The following is a 23,591-nucleotide window of genomic DNA, read 5'->3' as shown; positions in this document are numbered from 1 at the left end:
ATCCAACCGTTGAAGTCCACATAAAAGGTCAAAAGACGTGTCCCTATAGCCTACTAATCCCACCGACTTTTGCTCATCATTTTTCAAATCAACGTTCCCAAGTTTCGTACCTACAAAATCGGCGCCTGCACCTTACCTCACCCAATTATTTCCTTCTATTATTGCTTTTATTTCCATATTGTCTTATTATTTATTTTTGGTTAAATTACAACCACCCATGAGGTATAGTCAATTTACGAAATAACCCATCTTGTTTGGATAATTACATCTAATCCCATCAACTATGTTTTTTTCTTACACCTCCACCATTATGGTGTCAAATTCAACATAATCATCTAGATTTTTGTGGTGCTATAGTTTGTACTTGTTTTGTGTAAAAATACAGTTTCTGATGCACCACAATCTGATATATACAAGTTGGAAAACACATATTATGATCATCTTGCTTCAAAATGTGAAGTTCGAATGGGATAAAATGGTTACAAAAGTGATAATATTCCATATAATCTCAAAAATTCCACTAAATTTGAAACCGCAAGGGTGGACATGTAAAAATATTTATAGTTGAGGGGGTGATTGTAATTACCCAAACATGAGGGAAATTTTTGTAAATTGACCATACCTCAGGGTGGTTGTAATTTACACTTTATTTTTTTATATCTAAAATGTTATTCTTAGTACGAGTTTTATTGAAAACATGATTTGCAATGGAACGTTATTTCATTTGTAAGTTTTAATTACAAAATCAAAATTCTCTCAAACCCTTTTCGAATTCTCATGAATTAAACCAGCAATTTCGACAAAGATTTGAGATAAAAAAAATTATTTTTTACGTAAACTTAACGTGTTATTTTTGTTCAGCTAACGATTTGTATCGATTAGAATAAGTTTATGATTAAATTTGAAAAAATAAAGAAAAAAACCCCAAATGTTTCGTGCTACGAAGCATGAAATAAACTTCTTCATTTCGTGTGCTTCGTAGCACGAAATAGAGCGCACGAAATAGAGGAATTTTCAAAATTTTAGTTTGTTTCGTGTAGATTGACACAAAATCGAAGCTTCAGTTTCGTGTAAATCTACACGAAACGGTCCAAAAAACAATTTTTTTGTTCCATTTAGTGCGAAATTACACAATTTGCATTTTTGCATTTTGTGTAATTTCTTACGATATAAAACAGCATTAAAAAAAATCATTTCGTGTAGGATTACACGAAATGCATTAAAAAAAAACTTAGGAAATTAGTATAAACCTCTATATTGTGTTTTTACTTTTTATCTTAAAAAGTCCTAATGGATGAGTTTTCTTTTTTCCTTTTTAGAGTCTCATTTTTGTAATTCAATATCAATAATCAATATGACTTTGGGTAATAATAATAAAAACATGTGCATTATTTAGCAATTATTATAATAAACACATAGGAGTCGAATGCAATAATAAATACATTTTTCTTTTCTTTTTTATTTGTCTATTTCTCCAAACAGCGATTAATACAATTTCCCGCATCCGATTTCGCCGCAGCCTATAAAACGCCCTCAAACTTTCTCACCTTTCTTTTAGCCGAAATCACACACACCACACACACACTGAAGGTTTTTTTTTTCTCCATTTGTTGAACTGTGAAAATTTTTGTCGCCGGAAAATGCAGGTGGATGACCTAATTTCGATCTGCCCCAGCTTCAACAGCTATTCCAATTGCGGAATCGCGGCAGCCGCCTCCCGCACCGCCGATGAATTCAATTCCGACGAGTTCCGTTTCGAAAATCCAGCAGTCCAATTACATGTGACGGAATCGGACGCCGATGATGAAATTGAGTTCGCGTTTGTGACGAGGGAATCTGGATCGTCGTCTCCGATCACGGATCACGAGAAGATCCGACCCGTTTACCCGGTCTTCAATAGGGATTTATTGGTCGAGGAAAATCGAAACAGAAATTGTAATTCGGTTTCGTCGGAGGATCCGAAGAGCCGGATTTCATTGAGGAAGCTGTTCACTGAGGAAAGAGAAACGGCGATTACGAGATCGCCTCCGGAGGAGGACGATGAGCTGGACGAGGCTGCGGCGGCGGAAACGTACTGCATGTGGCGGCCAAAGGCGGCGGTGGCGGCGGCGGAGGAGGAGGAGGAGCCGTACAGGAATAGCTGTAATTCTAAGAGATGGAGGTTGAAGACTCTGTTGCATAGGGTGGCAGCGGTTGAAGACCGACCGAAAAAGTTCTTCTCTCACTAAACTTTTTTGAAATTCTTTTTAAATCTCTATCATGTACAATAAATACTTTTAAATTTAATTTGTTTTTTAAATCTATTTTTAGTATTTTAATTAAAAAATTATTTGTTCCGGCCGTAAAATTGCTGCAACATTGCAAAGCATCTCGAACAAGTGGTCGTCGTAATAATCTTCGCAACCGTTTCGACAAACCCTGTTCGTACGTCTAGGAGCTTTCGAGCTTCTAACAGTGTGATTGGACTATGTATTTCGAGGGCGAAAATCAATAATTGCAACATGCTGTAAATTTTTACTCCGGTGAATATGTGAGATTCAAATTTTGATATCTGATTTTTCCGATTTGTTTTCTGAACAAAATTAGAATTAGTTATGCACTTCGAAAGAAATTGATTGTTTTTTTCTTCTTCAAATGTGCTGATTTCCATTAATATGAACACATTAGTTATTATTTTTTCAATTCGTTTACATCTATTGAATGCATTTGATGGTTTGTATTAGTTTGTAATTGTTACAAAACCTGTAAAATAAATACACACACACTTTCAATATTCATAATTAGTTCATAAATGGAATCATACAAATTACAAATCAAACCAAATCAACTCAAACAGTCACACCTTTTTTTTTCTTCACAAAATTCATAAAAAAAAAAAAAAAAAAAACCTTACGAAAACCTGTTTATGGCACGAAGTTGAAAATTACCGCTTGTGAAGCTCCCAAGTTCTTCTTTCACTTTCTCTACGAACCTCTCTACTTTTGCATTATCCAACAACTTCACTCGAACTTGAAGGCCCTCATTCCCAAGACTCTCTTGTTCCTCCAGTATTCTCACGGCTGAAATGGCTGCTGACTCGCTGCATCCATCCAGTTCAATAAGGCCAAGTGTCGGTATTTCTCCAATTCCAAAAGGAATCTCATCCAATTTCGACAATCCTTCAAGAACAAGATTCTCAAGAACAGGAAAATGGGAGCGGTCTGCGTTCCAGTGCATCAAATCATAACAATAGTAAATTCCCAAGAATTTCAGGCGTATGAATTCCCCCTCAACAGGGTTCCATTCATTTCCGACAACCGAATTCAATCCCATTAATTTCAGGACTTCGAGATGAGGCAATGAACCAATCACTGTCAAATCTTCCCAGCGGAGATTGGAATTTCTTAAAGACAGCTTCTTGAGCGAGCTTGGAAATTTGAGGTTCTGCACCAAATCACCCCACTTTGGTGCTTCCTGAAAAAAGCAGCTTAGAGCTTCGAGTTTACGCAGGAGGTCAAGATTGTAGAGATGGTACTTCTCAGCTGAGAAATCACCGTACTTCAATTTCAATTTCTTGACATTAGGTATTGTCATACATAGCTCCTCACTCAACTCCAAATTCACTATTCTGAAAAATGTTTGTAGGTTTGGTAAAGTAGTTTGGAGATCGCCCGAAGGAGGAGGTTCTTCAAGATATATCTCATCGAACTCAAAATGCCTAAGTTGTCGCATCATCCAAATCTGAGGTGGTGCAGTAAAAGTTTCCTTGCCTCTAATAATTAATGTTTGCAGATTCCAATTCCAGAAAATTGATGGAGGAAGACGGGGAAGAGTAGCAGAACCAGCTCCCAAGGAATATGATTTGCAAACATAACGCAAGTTAATTTGCTCAAAAATATTTTGCAAGGAAGAATCACTATCAACCAAATGCAATACTTTCAATGACAACTTGCCCCCTTTGCTTACCAAATTAGAACCGTCAAGCAATGTTGACACCAAAGCATGAAAGATTCGAATGCGTTGTCTCTTGTCTATGCCAAGTGGAACTTCGGGAACGCTAGTCACACAAAGAAATTTCTCCTTCTGAGCTACCTTTAAGCACAATTCTCTTAAAAGATCGTGGATAGTGCAAGTTTTCATCTTTCCAGTCAATCCCAACCTACGAACTAAAACGAGATTCCTGTCAACAAGATCCTTCAAGTAACCCTCTGCAGACTCTTCCAAACTTTGAGTTGTATTTGGTTTTATAAATCCTTCGGCAACCCAAAGTTTGATGAGCCTGGACACACTAATCACATGGTCTTCTGGGAAAACTCCCATGTAAAGAAAACATGGTTTTAAATGTGCAGGCAAGTGGCTATAACTCAAAGATAATATATCCAAACTTTCACAACCCACTCCAGAATTTAGGATTATCTTTTTATCTTTTGCAAACTTCTTCCAGTATTCTTGTGTCTTAATAGACTTTCCGAGAAGCCCCCCAATTATAACAATTGACAATGGCAGTCCTTTGCATTCTTTTACAATCTCCTTTCCTATTCCCTCCAATTCAGGTGGACAATTACCTTCTTGTCCGAATGCCTTTTGACAAAATAGTTCCCAACTTTTATCTTCATCTAGAAAACTCATCGTATGGCACGAAGAGCCCAAATGATTTGCTACCTCCAGTAGTCTAGTGGTTACAACAACTCGACTTCTATTCTTCATTTTCGGAAGGAAACGATTTATTTTTTCCCAAGCATCGGTACTCCATATATCATCAAGTACAATCAAATATCTCATACCAAATAGACTTTTATACAATTGTTCACCTAATTGAGCCTCGTCTTTTCCATCCATTTCACTAGTAGATTTTCCTTGGCAAGAAAGAAGTTCCAAGAGAATTTTTCTCACATTGTATTCTTGAGAAAATGTAGCCCAAGCACAAATTTCAAAGTGTTGATCAATATAAGGATTTTCATAGACATTTCTAGCAAGTGTGGTCTTACCGATGCCTCCCATGCCAACAATTGGGATGATTTGCAGACCCGATTGTTGTCCGGTGAGCCCTTCCATAAGCTGTAGCAAGTCTTTTTCAAATCCCACCATTCCCGCGCTCTTTCCGGTAATGGTAAGAGGTGTTGATGAAGTAGCAGGCGGTGAATATGTGGGTTGTTGCTCTTTTAATCGCCTTTTCTCTCTAATCTTGATAACATTTTTCTTGATCAAATCCATCTCTTGAATCACCTTCTCTAGGCCAAACATTTGACCCCATGGAGACATGGGATTCATAGCCTCTCTCGTGATATCTTCAGGAGGACAACCTTCTTGTGGAAATGTCTTCTCACTAAATAGCTTCCAAATTTTATCTTCTTTTAAAAATGTATTTGAAATGTACGACAACCAGCCAAAATGAACAAAAACATTTGACATCCTAGTGGTTATGATAATTAGACTTCCATTGTTGTTATCTGGAAAGAAAAACATCATCTTTTCCCAAGCATCGATACTCCAAATATCGTCCAATACAATCAAATATTTCTTACCTATTAGACTTTGATACACCTGTTGTGCTAATTGTTGTTCATCAGCAGATCGACTACTTTTGCGAGAAAGAAGTTTTGAAAAGATTTTTTTCAAACTATACTCTTGACCTACTGTAACCCGAGCACGAATATCAAAGTGTTTGAAATACGGTCGATTTAAGTAAGCTTTTCTAGAAAAATTAGTGTTACCGATGGTGTGCACACCAAAAATTGGAATGATTTGCAGACTCAGTTGTCGTTTGGTGAGAATATCCGAAAGTCGAGTCGACCCTCCATCAACCATATTGCTCATAGACAGCGACTGTGTGAAATGTTGATCGAGCAAGGAAATCAAAGTGGTGTGGATTAGGTTGACTGCATAAGATTCAATTGCATCTTCAGCGGCATGGGCTGCACGTGCAATTTGGCTCTCCAAATCTTTATCTTCTTCGCTACCTCCATCAGAATGATTACCCTCTATAAAATTAAGAAAGAAATCAAGCTTCTTGCCGAGAGATTCAGACTTTTGCTTGTCGGAAAAATAAATGGAAAAACGAGAATGATTTTGGATGTTATGGATAACATTCATAAGAGAAACAACAGCTGCATAAGCTGCCATCTCTCTCTCTCTCTCTCTCTCTCTCTCTCTCTCTCTCTCTCTCTCTCTCTCTCTCTCAAGTTTGAGGAAAAAATATGAATGAGTAATGAGCACAGAGCACTGCTATTGTTTGATTTGCAAACTGGATTTTATGAAAAATTACTGTGATTCTAGGAGAATGATTATGCAAAGTTGCAAACTTGCAAACAAGACTTCTGTTTTTTTCTTGACAAGTTGCCTCAATCATTACAACTTTACAACTATTTTTTTCTTGACAAGTTGCCTCAATTATTACAACGTTACAACTATTTTTAATTGACCGCAATTTCCTTTGACTTTCTCTTCGTCTTTTTAATTTATTCAACGAAAAGATACAAGCATTTTATTATTTAGTGGCATTTACAAATAAACTTATTATGGGCTACTTATTAATAAAGAAGACCCCAACAAATCTTTCGCAAAAAATTCCACAAAGTTCAGAGGTATGTAAATGACTAAAATATTCCTCTCATATTTTAATATGATCCAATTTTATCCATTAACTTAATTTAACCTCAATTTAATTATGGGATAATTAGTGAGAACCCCCTACATCATTTACATATATTAGGGTGGATATAACCCCCTTTTCATAATTAATGAGAACCCCCTCTTATATTAAATACGATTTTTTTTAATTAATTATATAATTGACATGACTAATTCACCCTTGCGTACTTAATTTATTTTAGATATGTGATTTCAATAAATCTCTGGAATCACGATATATCGGCATATTTCATAACCGTCTCATCTTCCTCAACCATGGTGTTAATTTTTGAACCGTTTCAAAGGCACACGTTGAGATTCATATCTGATTCCGTTCAGAGAGTGGCGACTGTAATTGAACAAGGCGAGTTTGTTTTTTGTTTTTTTTTTTTTGTTTGAAACCTAGTTTTTTTGAGCGCTGATTCGATGCATTAAATTTGAATTCATATCTACGGTTATTCTGTTCTAATTCATATCTATGGTAAATCTGAAGATCTCGTCCTGCTGCCGCCGCGATTCTCGATTTAGTTGTAGAAGACGACATCAAAAACTCAAAAATTCCTCCATACCTCCACCCCTCAATTCCAGCGCCGGATATAGTAACTTTGTCGCCGCCGCCTCTGCCCCATCGTCGCCAACGTTTTGATTTTTTTGATTTATTTCGTGATACTTTTGATGTTAGGTATCTTTCACAACAATATAGTTTCTTTTGTTATTCTGCTATTTTTTTTATAGTTGTTTTCGTTAGGATTTGCGGTGGCGGTGCTGTCCAGATTAACGGCAAAAGTTGATTCCACGGTCTTCACAATTGTGTGGCGGTGTTAGGGTTCGGTGAAATTTATAGTCGTTTATGTTAAATTTGTATAGTTGATTTTGTTGGTTCCTTTCGCGTTGTAGGCTACGCTGGAATTGAGTATTTTTTTGTAGTCGTTTTCTTTATTTGATTTTTTTGTAGTCGTTTTCGTTATCATGTGACATAAGTAGTTGTTTTGCCTGAAATTTATGTAACATAAATTCATTTTTATTTGCGGTGAAATTATGGTTCATTTTATATCCGATTTTGTTATTGTGTGATATAAATAGTTTATCATGACTTAAAATAGTCGTTTTTGTGCATGACATAGCTAGGTGGTTTCACTTAACTAAATATTTTGTTGTACTTGTTTTTGTTAGACTTTTTATAGGTCTTTTGTTGGTTCATTTTTGTGTCTGAAATTAAGGTGTTTTATATAACAGTGTTATTATCATTAATAACACGTGACATAAATAGTTGTTTTTGATAGAATTGATGCGACATAAATAGTTGTTTCTTGAAACCGTCTATTTTTATCCAGGCTTGTCGATATCAATTTAGAACCAACTATTTTTTCTCCCGATTCCCAATAAATTTACAAGAAATAGCATCACCTCAATTGGTAAGCCACACATAAAACTACATACGTTTTTCAGCAATAACAAGGATAATCAACTACCATTACATCCACACAATTTATTGCAATCATCTTTTTTTTTCTTCTATTCATTTAAACGAGAATTTATAAACATCTACAGAATGTATCCCTCTCATTGATTCCAAAACTAAATACAATTGTGGGAATGTGTAAATTTAGGGTATTTGAGGCAGATTTGGTTGACGTCGACACTCTTGAAGAATGTATGTCTTAGCGAATTTTTTCCCTCCGTTTCTCTTCTCTTTGACAAGTTTCCTGTTATTCCATCAGTGCAGATTAACATTATGTAAACATTAACATTATGCAAAATAGACTATTTTTCAACATTAGTCACTTTATTTAACCAACTATTTGAAGTACAAAACACACTATTTTTCCAAATTTTGCTTCACTTTAGCTAAATAGACTATTTTATAATATAAATTAGACTATTTTTCAACATCAACTATTTCTTAAATCAACTACTTTTATAACAAAAGCAGACTATTTTTCTGATTCGTGCAAAAAACAATAGTTATGTTCGAATGTAGTTATCAAAATCGATGGAATAAATAAAATAAAATTCTAGCATATTTACTTACTAGAGTCAACGATTCGAATATCATTGTTTTTTTTCTCATCCTCCTTTCCCCTGTACACCACGACAAATCGAGGATTAGGGTTGTCTGTACCAAGAGGTTGCAGAAATTTATGAACATGTCAAACTTAGTGCGGCCGACATCTTCTTCATTCACCGATGATATAGGAAATAGCAGAAATATGGGTGTGCTTGTTGTCGTTTTCCGTCGATGGGTATGAAACGACCACATCTATGGGAAATTTATAGTTGTTTTAGAATCACTCGCGCTCAAAGAAGGCTGTTATCACTTATCGCCGATTGGTAGCTTCGTCGTGTTTCTCGCCCTAGAATTCTCGCCGGCGTAGTAGTACTGAGGTTTTAAGAATTGGTTTTGGTAGGGAATGGTTGAAAGAAAAGTGGGTTCGAGATTTGGGGGATTGAGAACGTGATTTTAGCGATGCAAGATTTTGAGTCTTTTATTTATTAGTTTAATTCGTATTATTAGAGGGTTATTACTGGTATATGGAAAATTGTGGATCTACTACTAATATTAAAAAGGTAGGTAGATCTACCCTTATTAAAAAAATACTAGAGGGGGTTATGGCTAATAGTCCATTTAATTATAAAATTCACCAATTATTCAATTTTGATCAATAATCCAATTTTGACTGTTGACTTTCTTCTTCTCTTTTTTTCTTTTTTTTTTCCTATTGCAGCCCCCGTTGACCGGCTGTCAATGCTGCTCTCCGGCGGTGTTGACTTTTTGTTTCTGTTCTTTTCCTGAACATTTTTTGGCCCCTGCAAAAAACAATAATATTATTGTGGTTGAACATATTAACTAGATTACTTTTTAACACAATCACATTGTTGTATGTTATATTACTATATAAGACAGTAATATTAACACAACAAATCACTATGTTACATAATAAATTATTGTGTAATGCAATAATATTATTATGTTGACCAGTCAACAAAGGCAAACATAATAAAAAGTTAAAAAAAATATTGTTGCGGTTGACGGTAATATTAGTTATATTACTGTAACGACATTAATATTATTGTGTTTACAGTAGTAGACAGTAATATTATTACATTGGCTGGTCAACAAATCAAACAAAATAAAAAAGTCAAAAAATAAATAAATAAAATTGACGTGGTTGACAGTACTATTATTGTATTTACAGTAATTTTTACTGTCAACCGCAGTAATATTACTAACACTAGTTAGCGATGGGCAAAAAAAAAAAGTTTCAACGCCAGAAAAAAAAAATCTCAAATGGAAAAAGTCAAAATTCAATTTTTTGTTCAAAAATAATGAAATTGAAGTTAAATTGGTGCTACAGTTAGGAATTAAGTTTAAAAGATTGGTAATAATTTTGTTTTGGCAAATGGCAAAAAGGTCCATCGCATGGGACTTAAATGCATTTTGGTCCACCAAAAAAAACAGTCTCCCAATTAAGCCCATTACCATGTCTTTAATAAAAAATACCCTCAATAATATAATTCTTATCAATTCCACCCATTATACTCTAACTTCCTTAATATTACACATTGACCCCGAATTTAAATAAATATATCACATTAACCCCCAAAACTTTTTTTTTTCAGAAAATAATTTTTTTTCTGAAATATTTTTTTTTCCGGCCAGATTCCAGCGTTGACTTTTTTTTTTTTTTTTTTAAACTTTTTTTTTTCCTGAAATTTTTTTCCGGCCGATCAACCACCGTTGACCGCCGGTCTCCGGCGTTGACTTTTTTTTTTTTTTTTTGAATTGTTTTTCTTAGAAAAAAAATATTTTAATTAATATTACTGTCTTGGCTACTAAATTACTGTCTCAGACAGTAATATTACTGTTTGGGACAGTAATATTATGAATATTATTTTTCCGAACAGTAATATTATTAATATTATTGTCTAAGACAGATAAATTACTGTTGGAGACAGTAATTTAACATCCAAGGCAGTAATATTAATTAAAATAATTTTTTTAAGGAAAAAAAAAGTCAATTAACAGTTAAATTACTGTCTCCGACAGTTAAATAACTGTCGGAGACAGTATTTTAGCAACAAATACAGTAATATTAATTAAAAATATTTTTTTCAAGAATAACAAAGTCAATTAACAGTTAAATTACTGTCCCCGATAGTTAAATAACTGCTGGAGACAATAATTTAACAACGAATACAGTAATATTAATTAAAATATTTTTGAAGAAAAAAAAAACAAAAGAGTTGATTAACAGTTAAATTACCGTCTCCGACAGTTAAATAACTGCCGGAGACAGTAATTTAGCATCCAAGACAGTAATATTAATTAAAATATTTTTTTTAAGAAAAAACAAAATTAAAAAAAAAAAAAAAAAAAAAAAGTCAACGCCGGAGACCCGGCGGTCAACGGCAGTTGACCGGCCGGAAAAAAAATTCAGGAAAAAAAAAATTCAAAAAAAAAAAAAAAAAAAAAAGTCAACGCCGGAGACCGGCGGTCTCCGGTGGTGGCGGGTCAAAATTGAAATTAGGGTTAAAATTGGTTAATTGATGAAATTGGGCTAAATTGGAGTGTAAATCATGAAATTGGAGTTAAATTGGGTTTCAAATGAATTGGGGGTAATTTGGGTATATATAAAGGAATTTTCCTTATTTGCAAATAAGTTTGAATTTATTTGAAAGACAAAAAAGTTGGATGTCGCTCTTTTAATTAAGTGCCCTTGTCATGGGCCTATTTGCCATTACCCCATTTTGTTATATAAATTAAATTTGTCTTTACTTATAAGACATAATAAATGATGGACTCATTGACAAAAGAGATCCTAGAATTAGAATAATAAAAATGGTTGGTGAGGACGTCTCACAAAACCCTTTTTTTTTTTCTTTTTTTCTTTTTTTCTTTTACATTGGACCAAGTCCTCGCCAATCAAAATTACCGAGAGCTCCCTGTATGACGAAAATGAAAATTACACAAACCTCCCTTCTTAGATGGTTAGGTTGTTAATTTCACCAGGACCCTCTTTAAGTACTGAAATTACATGGATATAAAATTACACAGACCAACTCGGTATCAAACAACCACACATTAATACTTCTTCACAAAATTTATTAAGAGAATGAAAAAAATCAAAAAAGTTAGGAAAACCTGCTTATGGCACGAAATTGAAAATTACTAGTTTTGATCTTTCTTGACAAGTTGCCTCAATTATTACAACTTTGGTTACACCTACTAGTTTTCATAATTGGACCACAACTTCCATGAACTTTCTCTTGATCACAAATCAATGAACAAGACAAATTAAGTCATACTATTCATCTATCTTTTTTTTTTTCCCCGCAAGGAAAAAAGAAACAAGCATTTTTATCTATTTAATTATTCTTTTACATTGTTATAACTCATAAAAGATTATATACAAGAGGCGGTCCCACAAGCACAATACCACTAATTTATGATACAATGTTCAATTTCCCAATCATAATAATCACTACCATATAGAGAGGCCAGCCCCCATCAATACATACGTGAATTTTCTCGACTAACCAACCCTCATTAAGAGAATTCGTACCTTACTTTGGTTATTAAAGTCGAAATCAGGGTTCAAACTCCCTTACTTTCTTATTAGAAATTTGTAATTTATGAATTAAAAAATTGCTATTAGTTCATTTCTATAACTCTTCTTTCCATTTCCAACAAAAACAAAAAAAAAAAAAAAAACAAAACAAAACCCTTTATATATAGCTAAATAAACCGCTGCTACAGAAAAAGATTGAAGATGATTTGATTTATGAGTCAACAATCGATCACAACATACGAGATGGCATTCCATTACAACCAAAAACGCAACTATTTGCACTTGATCCTGCCAGAGTACTTACCTAATCTAGATACAAAGCATTCACTTCTTTCATGTGAAATGCTGAATTTAACAAGTGCAGAATTACCTGTATTAAGTTTCGCCATTAACTTCCTCGGGCCCACCAGACTCGGAGATTTTCGTGATCATCTGCAACTCATCAGTTACATCTGGAGAAGGAGTAGATTTTCGTAATTGGTCACCAATCATTTTTCCTTCGTTTTCATCATTTGATGGCTTGTTTCGATGCCTTATGGCTGCAGCTGCTTCAGGCATTGCAACGGGGGGTGGCCTAGGTGGGACCCACGACCGTTGAACTGGCCGTTCATTATTATGATTTCCATCCGTTATTCTGACATTTTTCCTTTGCCACCAAGACGAAGCCTCCTCGGCGTTCGACTGTTTACCTCGAGTCTGAAGAATGTTGGTGGAGTTGACCTGGGGTTGACCAACTTCCCAAGACTGATTGCAAGCAAGAAGTTGGTATTAGTAATAACACCAAATATATACGCATTTTTATTAATTATTATTGGAAAGATAAGAGAAGTGACGATTGGCAGGCAAACCTTTGATATTGATACAAGAGGAGGATTCACCCATGGAGAGTTCTGGAAGACTCTTCGTTCATCCTGTTGAGCTGCAGCAATTCTTCCACTTATACTTTGTCCTGATTTTTTTTGACAGAAACGAGGAAGAAAAATGAATCGGTTCAAATGAAGTCGTATAATAAGATATTTAGTGTAAACAATCGAGCAATTCATTCCTTACCGTCTTCCAACCTCTTTATGCTGTTACGCATTGATTTCATCTCGTGTACCTGTGTGGTTAACATTGCAATGAGCTCCTCAAGGCATTTCTTCTCTGTAAATAACACAACCAAAGCCAACCAGAAATAACTGCTGCGAGTTAAAAACGAGAACGAAAGGAAAAACATTTTATCACATCATATGAACAACAGGAACATATATAAACTTTTAAGGTCGAGTCGAGTAATAATAAATCTACCTTCACTCTTTGTCATCAACATCTGCCGGCTTGCTCGAGCCACGTCAGCAGCTGCGTCAGCTGCAACCTTCGCAGCAGCAGCAGCTTCTTCTGCTATACTCGGTTTCCCATTATTTTTCCTTGGCAAACCCTCGTTTTCTTCTGATACAACTTTGCGAATCCACGACTTGAATCTCGGAACGATTGCGTTCTGGAATATCATATGCCCACCAAAAGTTAAGATATACTTTGGAATAAAAGAAGTTTTAGGCATTCACAAAAGTTAAGATATACTTTGAAAATTACGACAGTTCCTGCCCCTGATGCAGCTAGAAACCCTAAAGCAAGAAAAGCATGAGACCAATGGAATCGAGAAACTATCCCCATTCTTGAGCGGCCAACAGGTACAACTAGATTAGACTGCAATACTTGCGTTGCAGTTTCAGGTCGAATGTTTGATGAAGATTTTGCCTGCCCATCTTTACGGAAAAAAAAGAAGAAGATTTGATAATCAGTACTCTTGTTACACAAAAGTTTGATGTGATTTTAACAAGCAGCAATATCTATTACCTCGATTACTGACAACTGGCTCTGTCGTTGTAATGTTCGGGGTTGGATCCTATCATTTGTTTTTTTTTTTCAAAACCAGTTACAATATTATCACACACTTAGTTCTCCGAATAACAGATAGACAGACGCCTACATATTGAAAAAGTGCGATTAAATAACAAATAGCTTACCGGAACACGGCGAAAGGCTTCATCAATCTCCTCTTTCGTGAGTCCCTTCCTCTCGAGAAATGATCTTCTATACATAACTGGAGATCCCGTTACTTTTGGATGTGAAAGAAACTTAACAGCATTTTGCACTTGCTCTTCTCGAATCGGTTCCGAGTTCACAAATACAGAAGTGGGAGAACTCTCCGTTACACCCTCAATCTTAACATCTTCGCGATCATCGACAGTTGGCGGTTGTACCCATGGAGCTGTATTTCGAATCGGAAACAATCAGAAAAATCACCAGAAAATTGAATGAAGACGAAAAATTGGTAATAAATTATATGTAGTTTTGTTTCACTTGCGTCAGCTGTTTGAATTACAAATACTAGAGTAAAACGGAAAAAATGCAGAATGCTGTTCGACAATCATTATGCATATCATAAGGCCTCGTTGAAGTTCAAGTAACATATACATGTTATGTTTGATCGTTACAATTATATTTTGAAATGGTTCGAGCATTCGATAACAATCAGTACTAAACAAGATATCAGTCATTCTTGGCTCAGTGTTCAGATAACAAAAATCGAGAACACACGATTGCTATCATAAATTTCATAGGCTCCAACATTTCATTACCATTGCCACCCTATCAGCTTCAACAAAAGAAAATGATCGCTGCACAAACTATACTTAAACAGATTTACAGAGTGCAAAGAGCATTTTTAATTTTTTTGCCTATGAATTCGACTTTCTTCGTTGACCGTTGACCGAACAGAGCTCACAATTCTTCAATCCATTAATTCAACCAATATTTCTCTTCTCTCAACTTAAATTCAAATTTCAACCAGCTTCGTAATCACCCAAAAAGGGGAAGTTATAACTTTCAACCAAAATTAGAGTATATTTTCTAACCCTTCGAATAAATGCATCAATTTAACAACTAAATCGCAATTTTGATCGTCCATTCTCAAATAAATTTCAGAAGAAGAACTCTCGACATGAAATTAATGAAATATTATTATCAAATCTTATATAAAGTAAAAAAAACTCGGAGAAAAAATGAAGAAGAAAACCTGGAGTTTGGGGGTTTTCGTTGGGAGAACTCGACGGAGCGTCGGCCGGAGTTGCCATAGCTATGATCGTTCGTCGTCGCTCTTACTCAATTGAATCTTCACATAAAAGAATGGTAGATGAAAATATGAAAGGGAATTGAGAATTGAGAATTGAGAAGGGTTTTGATTTTGGTTTAATGGGTTTGACAGAAGATTTGTTTCTAGTGATCTGATTCGATCAAATTTCGAAGAGTGGTTGGTTTGGTTATACTCGATTTTCTAAGCAAAGAAATGGAAATAGGCAAAGTGTAAATTAGAACGAAATTGATTTTAGGGAAAATTGCACATCACCCCTAACAAATTGTACATTTTTGCACTTTACCCCCTAAACGTTTTTAAAAGTGAATGTACCCCTTTCAAAATGTTATTCTTGTCGCATTGCCCCAATGGCAAAATTTCTATGGATGATTATCCATTGGAATTTGAATATTTTTGTTGCATAATGTCAATTTATGTTATTTTTGTTACACGTTACCCCTTAAAAAAACATTATTTTTTTGCACATTACCCCTTTAAAATATTATTTTGTTGCACTATGCCAACCATAAATTGACTTTTGGGGCAAAGTGCAACCAAAATAATATTTTAAAGGGGAGTTATCGAGTTTTTGAATTTTTAGGAGGGAAAGTGCAAAAATGGAAAATTTGTAGTGGGTGAAGTGCATTTTGTCATTGGTTTTAAGTTTTAACTAAAAGAAAATCTAATTTTATAATTTAATTTGGGATCGTATATCGAGTTTTTGTCCCATTTTAATTCCAAAAAGTTATAATTATATTATCAATAATATGTATCTATATTATACATGAATAAAACATTAAGGGCTCGTTTGGTTACCGTTATAAACTTTTACTAGCTAAATAGAAGGGGCAAGTAATACCTTCGGTTGACAAGATTTATATTTTTTTCAAATTTGATACTAAAATCAAAGTCCACTATTAAAATACTATTATTTCATTAAATTAGTAATACCCCTCTGTCATAGATTAATTTAATAGAGAGTAACTAAACAAGTAAAAAACTATATTTAATTCCTTCAAAATGCAAGTAAATTCTATTAAATAAAACGATTTATAGACAAATCACGTATAATACCAAGAGTTTTAAAGATTTAATACAAGTCTAATCTTACATATCGAACATCATACTAACTAAATAATTAATTAGTTAGTAGGAAATTAATCAAATCTTATTTAATCAAATTAATCAAATCTCATTTTAATCTAAACTTATCCAATATAGATAACCATACGAGACCTTAACATTCTGAAGTCTACAAGTTCGGAAAATTTTCAGTTTTAGAACATTTTTTTCATTACGAATATAGAAAATCCAAATTTTGGTTTTTACGAAAATTTCGGAACTGAACTTGAATTTATTCTTAAGTTTCAAAAAAATAAATAAAATAATGTCAAAACTGCTAAAATCCGATTCGATTGACCCACATATAAACTCGAATTTTCATTTTCCATTTGCGGCCAAAATCTCTTATTCTCGTAGATAAATATAAGTGGAAAAGTATCCACATTACATGTATAATATAACCTCGATAAATTAATAACCTCGCGTAATAATATTTTTTCGGTCATGATGCAGTAAAGAGGTATTAAATTATTAGTTCGATAATTTACTATTTCGTTAAATCAATAAAATTTTATTAGTCTCAACTGTATTAATTTATTATAATTTAACTGTATTTCCATCAATTGGGGGAAAGGGGAAATGGAAAAAGGAAAAATAAGTTTATTTGGTCGGGTTGTAATAATGATATATTTGGGCCCAGCTCACTCGGCCTGATCCATTAAGGTGTACTCAGAAACAAGCTCTCGTCAACTTAAAAGCTAAGAAAAAAAAAAGAAAAAAAAAGACTATTATCAATAATTCGAACTAAAATACAAATGTTATTTATTTTTATTTTTTCTTTTTTTACATAGTAACTCGCTTTCATATATTTTTTCTTTTGCCTTTTTTTTTGTTCTGTAAAAATACAAAAGGGTAATGATATACTCAGGCCAAATTAAACATTCAGGCACTTTTTTTACCATGATATTTTACCTTTTTACCATAACTATTTACCTTTTGTACTATTCCTACTCAATAAAAAAAAAAAAAAAATTAAATTGTTGTGCTCGTGCAAAAACATGCGAGCATTTCAACAATGCTCATCTGATTTCACACGAGCACTTGTTGAAATGCTCGCATGTTTTTGCACGAGCATCTTATAAATCAAAAAAAAAAAAAATTAATCTGCTCGTGTAAAAACACACGAGCGGTTGAAAAGCGTTCGTGTGAAATCACACAAGCACTTTGCAACCGCTCGTGTGTTTTTACACGAGCAATAAAAAAAAACAAATAATAAAAATGCCTGCTCGTGTGGATTTACACGAGCACAGTGGATGCGCTCGTGTAAATTCACACGAGCAGGCCAACGTGTGATTTTTTTCGTTTTTTTTTTCCGGATTCGTAATCTACATAACAAAAGGATCGTAAAAACGTAAAAATTACCTCCGATATGTTGACGATTTGCACGGGCTTTACGAAAGAAAATCGAAAATTTGAGAGAGTTTTGAGTTTTTTTACTTTTTATTTTTTAAAAAATGGTGAAAAAATGTGCCTGAATGTTTAATTTTGGCCTGCACAAATCATTTCAGAATACAAAATGTGGGATTGTAGCTTTTGCTGACAGCCATATCCAAAGCTTAAAAATGGGGCCCACTAAATAAAGTTCAGAGCTGATCAGTGTTTAGTGTACATTAATGTGGGCCACTGACAGATGGAAGAATAAAAGAGGTTTTGGTAGATTTTAGCTGGAATTCATGTGGGCCTCATACTTTTGCCTTAATTGCAATTCTGTCCTGGCCTACCTAATTACCTTTTTTTTCATTTCTTAATCTATAAGAAAAAGAATTCCAATCAGTATAAATAATCAGGGCCAACGTATGCATGCGAAGCTCGTTCAAGCGCCAAGTGACCCGATTCGTACGACGCTCGAAGCTAAAATCAATCGTTTTAAGCCCACTTTCGATCACATTTAAAGGCGACGGGTCCTGTCGTTTGTATAAGCTAATTAGGGCCCATGTGATTTTTTTTTATTTTTTTATGTTTTTTTTAAATTCAGTGATTGTAAATGCATTCGTATTTTTATTTTTATTTTTACATTCGTTATTATGTGAAAATAAAGATGTTTTTGTATTACACATTGACTTGGCTGCACCAACTATCTTGATTAATGATGACAAAATGATTGAATTATTGGTGTGGGTTCCAAGACAAAATGTGGCCCTTGCCTCTTAAATCAGTGTCTCCCTCACCTAAAAAAATAATATCATTTGGTACATTAAATGTTTTAAAAAAAAAAAAAATTATTCCTTAAATCAAAATACGAAAAGAATACGACGAAACTATTAGTCGTAAAGTTTGATAAACGTATTAAGATTACTCGATACTATAAATTACATTCTACTTCTGTTAAATTATTGTTCGCGATAATTTGACAACACCAGTACGATTGAAAATTAGAAAATTTGACCCCCCAAAAAATGAAAAAGTAATAATGCATAAAGTGACATCATAAATTAAGGGCCTATTCGACTAAATTTAATTTAAACAGTTGATAAGCATGTAGGTGAGATAAGCTATTTTAAGAACTTATAAGTTGATACATTTTATTTTTAAAATTAATTTTTGAAGTGTTTGATAAATGAGTTTCAAATTATTTTTTTAAAAATTGATAAGCTGATACGTCTTAAATTTCTTATAAGCTCCTTTTGATAATTTATAAGTTTAGCCAAACAACTTCTAAGTTGTAGGGCTCCATATCTATATTTCTAACTGTCTTTAGGAATTGAAAAGGATGAATTGGTAATTTTCTTTATCAAACCAAACTTAACAACATATGGCTATCACTAGTTCCAAACTTCAATGTTCCTCACAAGTCATAATTGGCTAATCACTTTTACCAAAACTAGGACTAATTAATACAACTTAAAAAAAGATAAGGCAATGATCAGCAAATAATAGAGAAAAAAAAAACAAATAATCCCATAATATTAACAATATACAAATGATTAAATTGTACACCAAAAAACCATAACAAAAAAATAAATTAACAAGTACAAGTGACAACCACTACAACAATAATAATAATAATCAGAAAACCTCAACAAAACAAGAATCTGAAAAACAGCAAACTCAATCACAAGTATACCCTTTTTTTTTGTTTTCTTTTTTATTAAAAAACAGTATAAATATGTCTTAAAAACTCTCTGTAATAAAAAAAAGGTCACTCTGTACAGCTTTCATCTTTGTTGTCACACTTTGATGCCACCATTGTTTAATGATGATGTATTTGCAGTTTGGTTCGAATCGAGTAGGTTTTCCAACGATCGGTTTTTCCTACTCCGAACACGGCCCGCCTCCTTTAGTAGCTCCGCCAGCCTCTTCTTCTCGTCATCCACGTCAGGATTTGCTGTCCCGAGCTTCTCCTCTCTCATTCCGACTATGAATTCAAGAATCTCTATTGCATCATCCAATCTGCAAATTAAGCATCAAAATCAGAAATAATCAAATAACCCGAACTTTATACACCATTTTATTAGATTATTTCGTTTCCGATAATAACGTAAATTTACGTAGCATGTTATATTTAGACAAAAAAGCTGCAATCTTTTTCAATTAATAATGGATTTTTAAAAGAAAGCAAATAATATGAATAAATTCACCACATATTAACACAGCTGATCGATCAATCTATAATGCCGACAAAAATTAATCTCAAGGTCCATAAATGAGATTACCCGTTAAATTTATCGATTTTGTATCAAGATTTAACCTTTTTCCGTAACAAAATCGAAGACACTGAGATTACTTGTCAAATTTAGCAGATTTCGTAACAAGATTTAACCTTTTCCGAAACAAATAAAAAACACGATTTTTTTTAATCATACCTGCCAACAGCATCGTATGTTCCAGCAAGATTACTATAAACTCCGAGTGTATCGGGATGGTAGGGTCCACATTCTTGCTCCAAGATTACCCTCGCCTCTTCGAACAATCCTACAGCCTCGTTAATCGCGTATCTTTGCACACAAGCTAACCCCATTTGATTCAACGCAATCCCGAAAAAAGCCGATTTTTTCTCCCCACTAGCACGGAGCTTAGTAGTAGCGCTTCTGAACGAAGAATAAGACTCCGAATAATTCCCCAACATATAATACATAACTCCCATCTGAGCCTCGATACCCGCGATCGTGTTCTGCTGACCTGGCGCATCGCTGTATATCTTCAACGCCTTTTGGAGAAGCTTCAAAGCCTGGTCCACCTCATCCATCGACTCGTAAATAGCCGAAATATCGGTTAAGCCACTGGCGATTTCCTCGGGAGCGATTCCAGGTATGGGTTTTTCGTAAATTCGTAGCGCGTTCTCGCAGTAAGATCTTGAATCCCGAAACTTTCCAGTCTTGTTGTACAAATCAGCCAAACGAACGAATACTGAAGCGACAGCTGGATGATTCTCCCCCTTTGTGGATTTCAGCGACGTGAGCGCTTTCTGATACGCGAAAATCGCTTCGTCGTACCTATTTAGAGACAGATAGGTATCTCCGATGCTCGAGTCGATGGCCGCCACATCAGCTTCCTGCCCGTTTGCCACCATCGCCATGCTGGCAAGGACAAGATGCTCGAGGGCGGTTTCGTGGTCCCCCTTCGACTCGCATATCATTCCCATGAGCCTTCGATCCGCCGCTTCCTCAATAGAAGCAGGGGCATTATTCTCTCGGTGAATATCGAGCGCCAGCTGGCAGAGCTTCTGAGCTTCGTCGAACTGCATGGCTTGAATATGAGCTTCGGACAAGTATCGACAAGTCTCCCCCACTCTAGGATCGTTTTCTCCAAGAACCCGTTTTTGTACTTCCAAACCGGTTGTGTAGCAAGAAATCGAATTTTCGAGCTGGCCCAACATTGAATAAGTGTCGCCCAATTGCATGTAACCTGCAAATTTGGCAAGTGCGTGGTCTTGCCCTTCCTCGATAACCGGAATCTCGATCGAATGCTCCAAAATGGGAATGGCATCTACGTAATTTCCTAAGCTGCAGTGTATTGCAGCGGTGACATGTAAAGACATGACTAAATCCAAACTGGGCTTCCCGTTAGAGCACTTCTCGAACGACTTAGCTGCACGCGCAGCTAAATCGAGGGCCTTTCTTGAATTATCGCCCGACGACATCAAATCCCTCGCTTGCTTTAGCAGAAACGGGCCGAGATCGGGATTGTCCAATCCCGATTCCGACTGAACAACACCTCGAGTAGGAGTTTTCTTCACGCTCTTCTCGACCCGTTTGTTGTCGATTGGCGGTTTTGCTGGGCTTTTGCTCTTTGAATTCGGGCTCGATTTTGCGGGCACTTTCTTGGATTTTTTTCCGGTGGACGGACTTTCTTTTTTCGAATTGGAATCGCTGTGGTAGTCGCTGCTGATTGGCTTATGCAGCTCTTCGTCTTCTTCGATTATTTCGACCTCTTTCATCTCTCCACCGACGAGATGCCTCAACTCGGAATCGATCCTCGATTCCTCACCGTCGGATCCGAGGCTGTGCCTCGACGGAGACTGATCGGAGCTCTGCATTTCACAGACGTTTTCGTAAAGCTGGTCAATGGAGGTATCCACCCCCGCCGCCACTTCGATATTGCCATTTTGAGGATGCTGTGGAGTCAATCCACCGTTCGAAATCGAAGCTTCTTTATTGGACATCGAATTTTCGTCCGCCCCATCTTCATGAACACCATCCTTAACAATTCCAGGCATTGCAACAAACAGACAGAATCGAAAAAAAGGAATCTCTCACAACACAATCGATTCACCTGCTGCAAAAAAAAATCAGACAAACAAAAAAAAAAAAAAAAAAAAATCAGATCCAATACATGAACTTGGCTTTTTTTTTTTTAATCTTTCCAAGAATCAGACAATAAAAAAAAAACATAAATAATCAATCAAGAAAAATTTCAGCTTTTATTTCAACAGATCTTAACAGATTAGCTTAAACAGAAGTGAAGCCCCATAATAAACAAGAAAATCAGTTACACACCAAAATAAAAAATAAAACATTAGTATTTACACAGTTGACCTTATTAAAGCTGGTAAAAGAAATCAAGAAACAGAGAAAATGTTTCACCTATTGCATAAAAGACTATAAAGATCGTACCTTTTTAGCAAGAACCCATGTGAGAGAGAGAGAGAGAGAGAGAAGTGGAAAAAAAGATGGTCTTTTTGGTGGGTTTTAAAGAGTGGGTGGTGTTGTATATAGAATTTCTGGCGACGAGAGTTAAAGAGGAAGGGACAAGCGGTGGGAAATTGGGTAGAAAGATGGGGGTAAAATGGGTATTAATATAAAAAGCTTTGCTGCAGAGGTGGAATGTCAGATGAAAGTGGAAGGCGACTTCTCCCCCAACACATTTGCCTCTGCAACTGCCCGCTTTGCTGTTTTTTTAATGTTTTCTTTCCCCCACTCCTATCAAGCATTTGCCACGTGGCAGTTCGTGGTTGGTGAATTGCCCCTCTGGACTAATATACCCTTCTCTTATTAGTGTCTTTTTCATATGACTTTGTGAGTCTTTTAATTAATTTGACATATGCAAGAAGTAATTTACAATTGCATTTCTAAACCTTAATTGTCACTAGGAATTAATTGAAGTTGACTCCACCATGCATTAATGTTAGGTCATGTTAAGAAGAATGCTAGTACTAAATTCCATTCAATGTAAGAGAGGTGGTCTTTAATTCTTTTTGATGGTTAGTCAAAATTAACGGTTATTACTACATTTACTTTCGAGTCCCGATATGCTAAATTATTTACCATTTCGGAAACCACTGCACCTAGTGACCGTTGACGATGGCATTCGAACTTGCGTCAATTGGCACAAACTAATTTTGCACTGTTGGACAATCTCTTACGAGACTAATTTTATTCATATATTCATTAATCATTTTGGTTTAAGTTTTGTTTTTTTTTATAAAATGTAGTCTAGTTTTTGGTCACAAGTTGGGATGGAGTAATTTGGTCTATCTATACATAAAAATATCTTTAATATTTTTAATTAATTGAGGTAAATGTAGAATGAAATTGAAATTTTATTAAAATAAATTTATTTTGTCGTATAAATGAATCGAGTTTGAACAAATTAATCGACGATGTGCAATCTAAAAGTAATTTGAATCGTGTGGTCGAGATACGCCCAACTATAATGAAGTGAACATATGGGATATTAATTAAGTGTCATTTATCGAAATTAAGTATTTCGTGATCAACTTTATTAAAAAAAAAATT

At 34.8% G+C, this 23,591-nt stretch overlaps 4 protein-coding genes across 7 annotated transcripts; 1 reads left to right on the top strand and 3 right to left on the bottom strand.

Annotated features, from left to right (window-relative positions):
* Positions 1–1,446: 1,446 nt before the first annotated feature.
* LOC105950377 (uncharacterized) lies at positions 1,447–3,811 on the top strand. Its single transcript, XM_088817056.1, has one exon. The coding sequence runs from the start codon at positions 1,641–1,643 to the stop codon at positions 2,226–2,228; it is 588 nt and encodes a 195-aa protein (XP_088673182.1). The 5' UTR covers positions 1,447–1,640; the 3' UTR covers positions 2,229–3,811.
* LOC105950492 (putative late blight resistance protein homolog R1B-16) lies at positions 2,746–6,320 on the bottom strand. 2 transcript variants are annotated; one of them, XM_088817054.1, is made up of 3 exons: positions 6,225–6,320; positions 5,793–6,108; positions 2,746–5,282 (listed from the first exon to the last, which is right to left on the bottom strand). In XM_088817054.1, exons 2-3 carry the CDS (start codon positions 6,100–6,102, stop codon positions 2,890–2,892), a joined length of 2,703 nt encoding a protein of 900 aa, XP_088673180.1. In that variant the 5' UTR covers positions 6,103–6,108; positions 6,225–6,320; the 3' UTR covers positions 2,746–2,889. The 2 variants fall into 2 exon arrangements, with proteins under 2 accessions (XP_088673180.1, XP_088673181.1); XM_088817055.1 differs by lacking the exons at positions 5,793–6,108; positions 6,225–6,320 and adding an exon at positions 5,694–5,738 and having other exon boundaries at positions 2,746–5,205.
* Positions 6,321–12,367: 6,047 nt separating this feature from the next.
* LOC105950493 (peroxisomal membrane protein PEX14) lies at positions 12,368–15,501 on the bottom strand. 2 transcript variants are annotated; one of them, XM_088817045.1, is made up of 9 exons: positions 15,238–15,501; positions 14,186–14,430; positions 14,016–14,064; positions 13,740–13,924; positions 13,467–13,656; positions 13,230–13,322; positions 13,028–13,128; positions 12,550–12,923; positions 12,368–12,460 (listed from the first exon to the last, which is right to left on the bottom strand). In XM_088817045.1, exons 1-8 carry the CDS (start codon positions 15,293–15,295, stop codon positions 12,555–12,557), a joined length of 1,290 nt encoding a protein of 429 aa, XP_088673171.1. In that variant the 5' UTR covers positions 15,296–15,501; the 3' UTR covers positions 12,368–12,460; positions 12,550–12,554. The 2 variants fall into 2 exon arrangements, with proteins under 2 accessions (XP_088673171.1, XP_012829312.2); XM_012973858.2 differs by having other exon boundaries at positions 12,368–12,923; positions 15,238–15,497.
* Positions 15,502–19,303: 3,802 nt separating this feature from the next.
* LOC105950485 (hypothetical protein) lies at positions 19,304–22,870 on the bottom strand. 2 transcript variants are annotated; one of them, XM_012973848.2, is made up of 3 exons: positions 22,470–22,870; positions 20,220–22,131; positions 19,304–19,806 (listed from the first exon to the last, which is right to left on the bottom strand). In XM_012973848.2, the coding sequence occupies exons 2-3, from the start codon at positions 22,070–22,072 to the stop codon at positions 19,584–19,586; spliced, it is 2,076 nt and encodes a 691-aa protein (XP_012829302.2). In that variant the 5' UTR covers positions 22,073–22,131; positions 22,470–22,870; the 3' UTR covers positions 19,304–19,583. The 2 variants fall into 2 exon arrangements, with proteins under 2 accessions (XP_012829302.2, XP_012829303.2); XM_012973849.2 differs by having other exon boundaries at positions 20,220–22,128; positions 22,470–22,748.
* Between the last annotated feature and the right edge of the window lie 721 nt (positions 22,871–23,591).

The sequence above is a fragment of the Erythranthe guttata genome, chromosome 4, assembly GCF_056151865.1.
Source record: "Erythranthe guttata isolate IM_541 chromosome 4, IM_541, whole genome shotgun sequence".
NCBI classification, from domain to species: Eukaryota; Viridiplantae; Streptophyta; class Magnoliopsida; order Lamiales; family Phrymaceae; genus Erythranthe; species Erythranthe guttata.
Note: the sequence above shows the minus strand (reverse complement) of the source record. Positions and strands in the feature narration are given on the sequence as shown.

Bases quoted from the DNA above. Each gene is read 5' to 3' on its own strand.
- LOC105950485 (XM_012973848.2), bottom strand. From the start codon at position 22,072: ATGCCTGGAATTGTTAAGGATGGTGTTCATGAAGATGGGGCGGACGAA. The intron at 19,807-20,219 runs GTATGATTAAAA...CTTAATTTGCAG, and splicing joins ACATACGATGCTGTTGGCAG to ATTGGATGATGCAATAGAGA.
- LOC105950493 (XM_088817045.1), bottom strand. From the start codon at position 15,295: ATGGCAACTCCGGCCGACGCTCCGTCGAGTTCTCCCAACGAAAACCCC. The intron at 13,657-13,739 runs GTATATCTTAAC...ATGATATTCCAG, and splicing joins GAACTGTCGTAATTTTCAAA to AACGCAATCGTTCCGAGATT. The intron at 13,129-13,229 runs GTAAGGAATGAA...AAAAAAAATCAG, and splicing joins CATAAAGAGGTTGGAAGACG to GACAAAGTATAAGTGGAAGA.
- LOC105950377 (XM_088817056.1), top strand. From the start codon at position 1,641: ATGCAGGTGGATGACCTAATTTCGATCTGCCCCAGCTTCAACAGCTAT.
- LOC105950492 (XM_088817054.1), bottom strand. From the start codon at position 6,102: ATGGCAGCTTATGCAGCTGTTGTTTCTCTTATGAATGTTATCCATAAC. The intron at 5,283-5,792 runs GCAATATGGTTG...TTCCACAAGAAG, and splicing joins CACACAGTCGCTGTCTATGA to GTTGTCCTCCTGAAGATATC.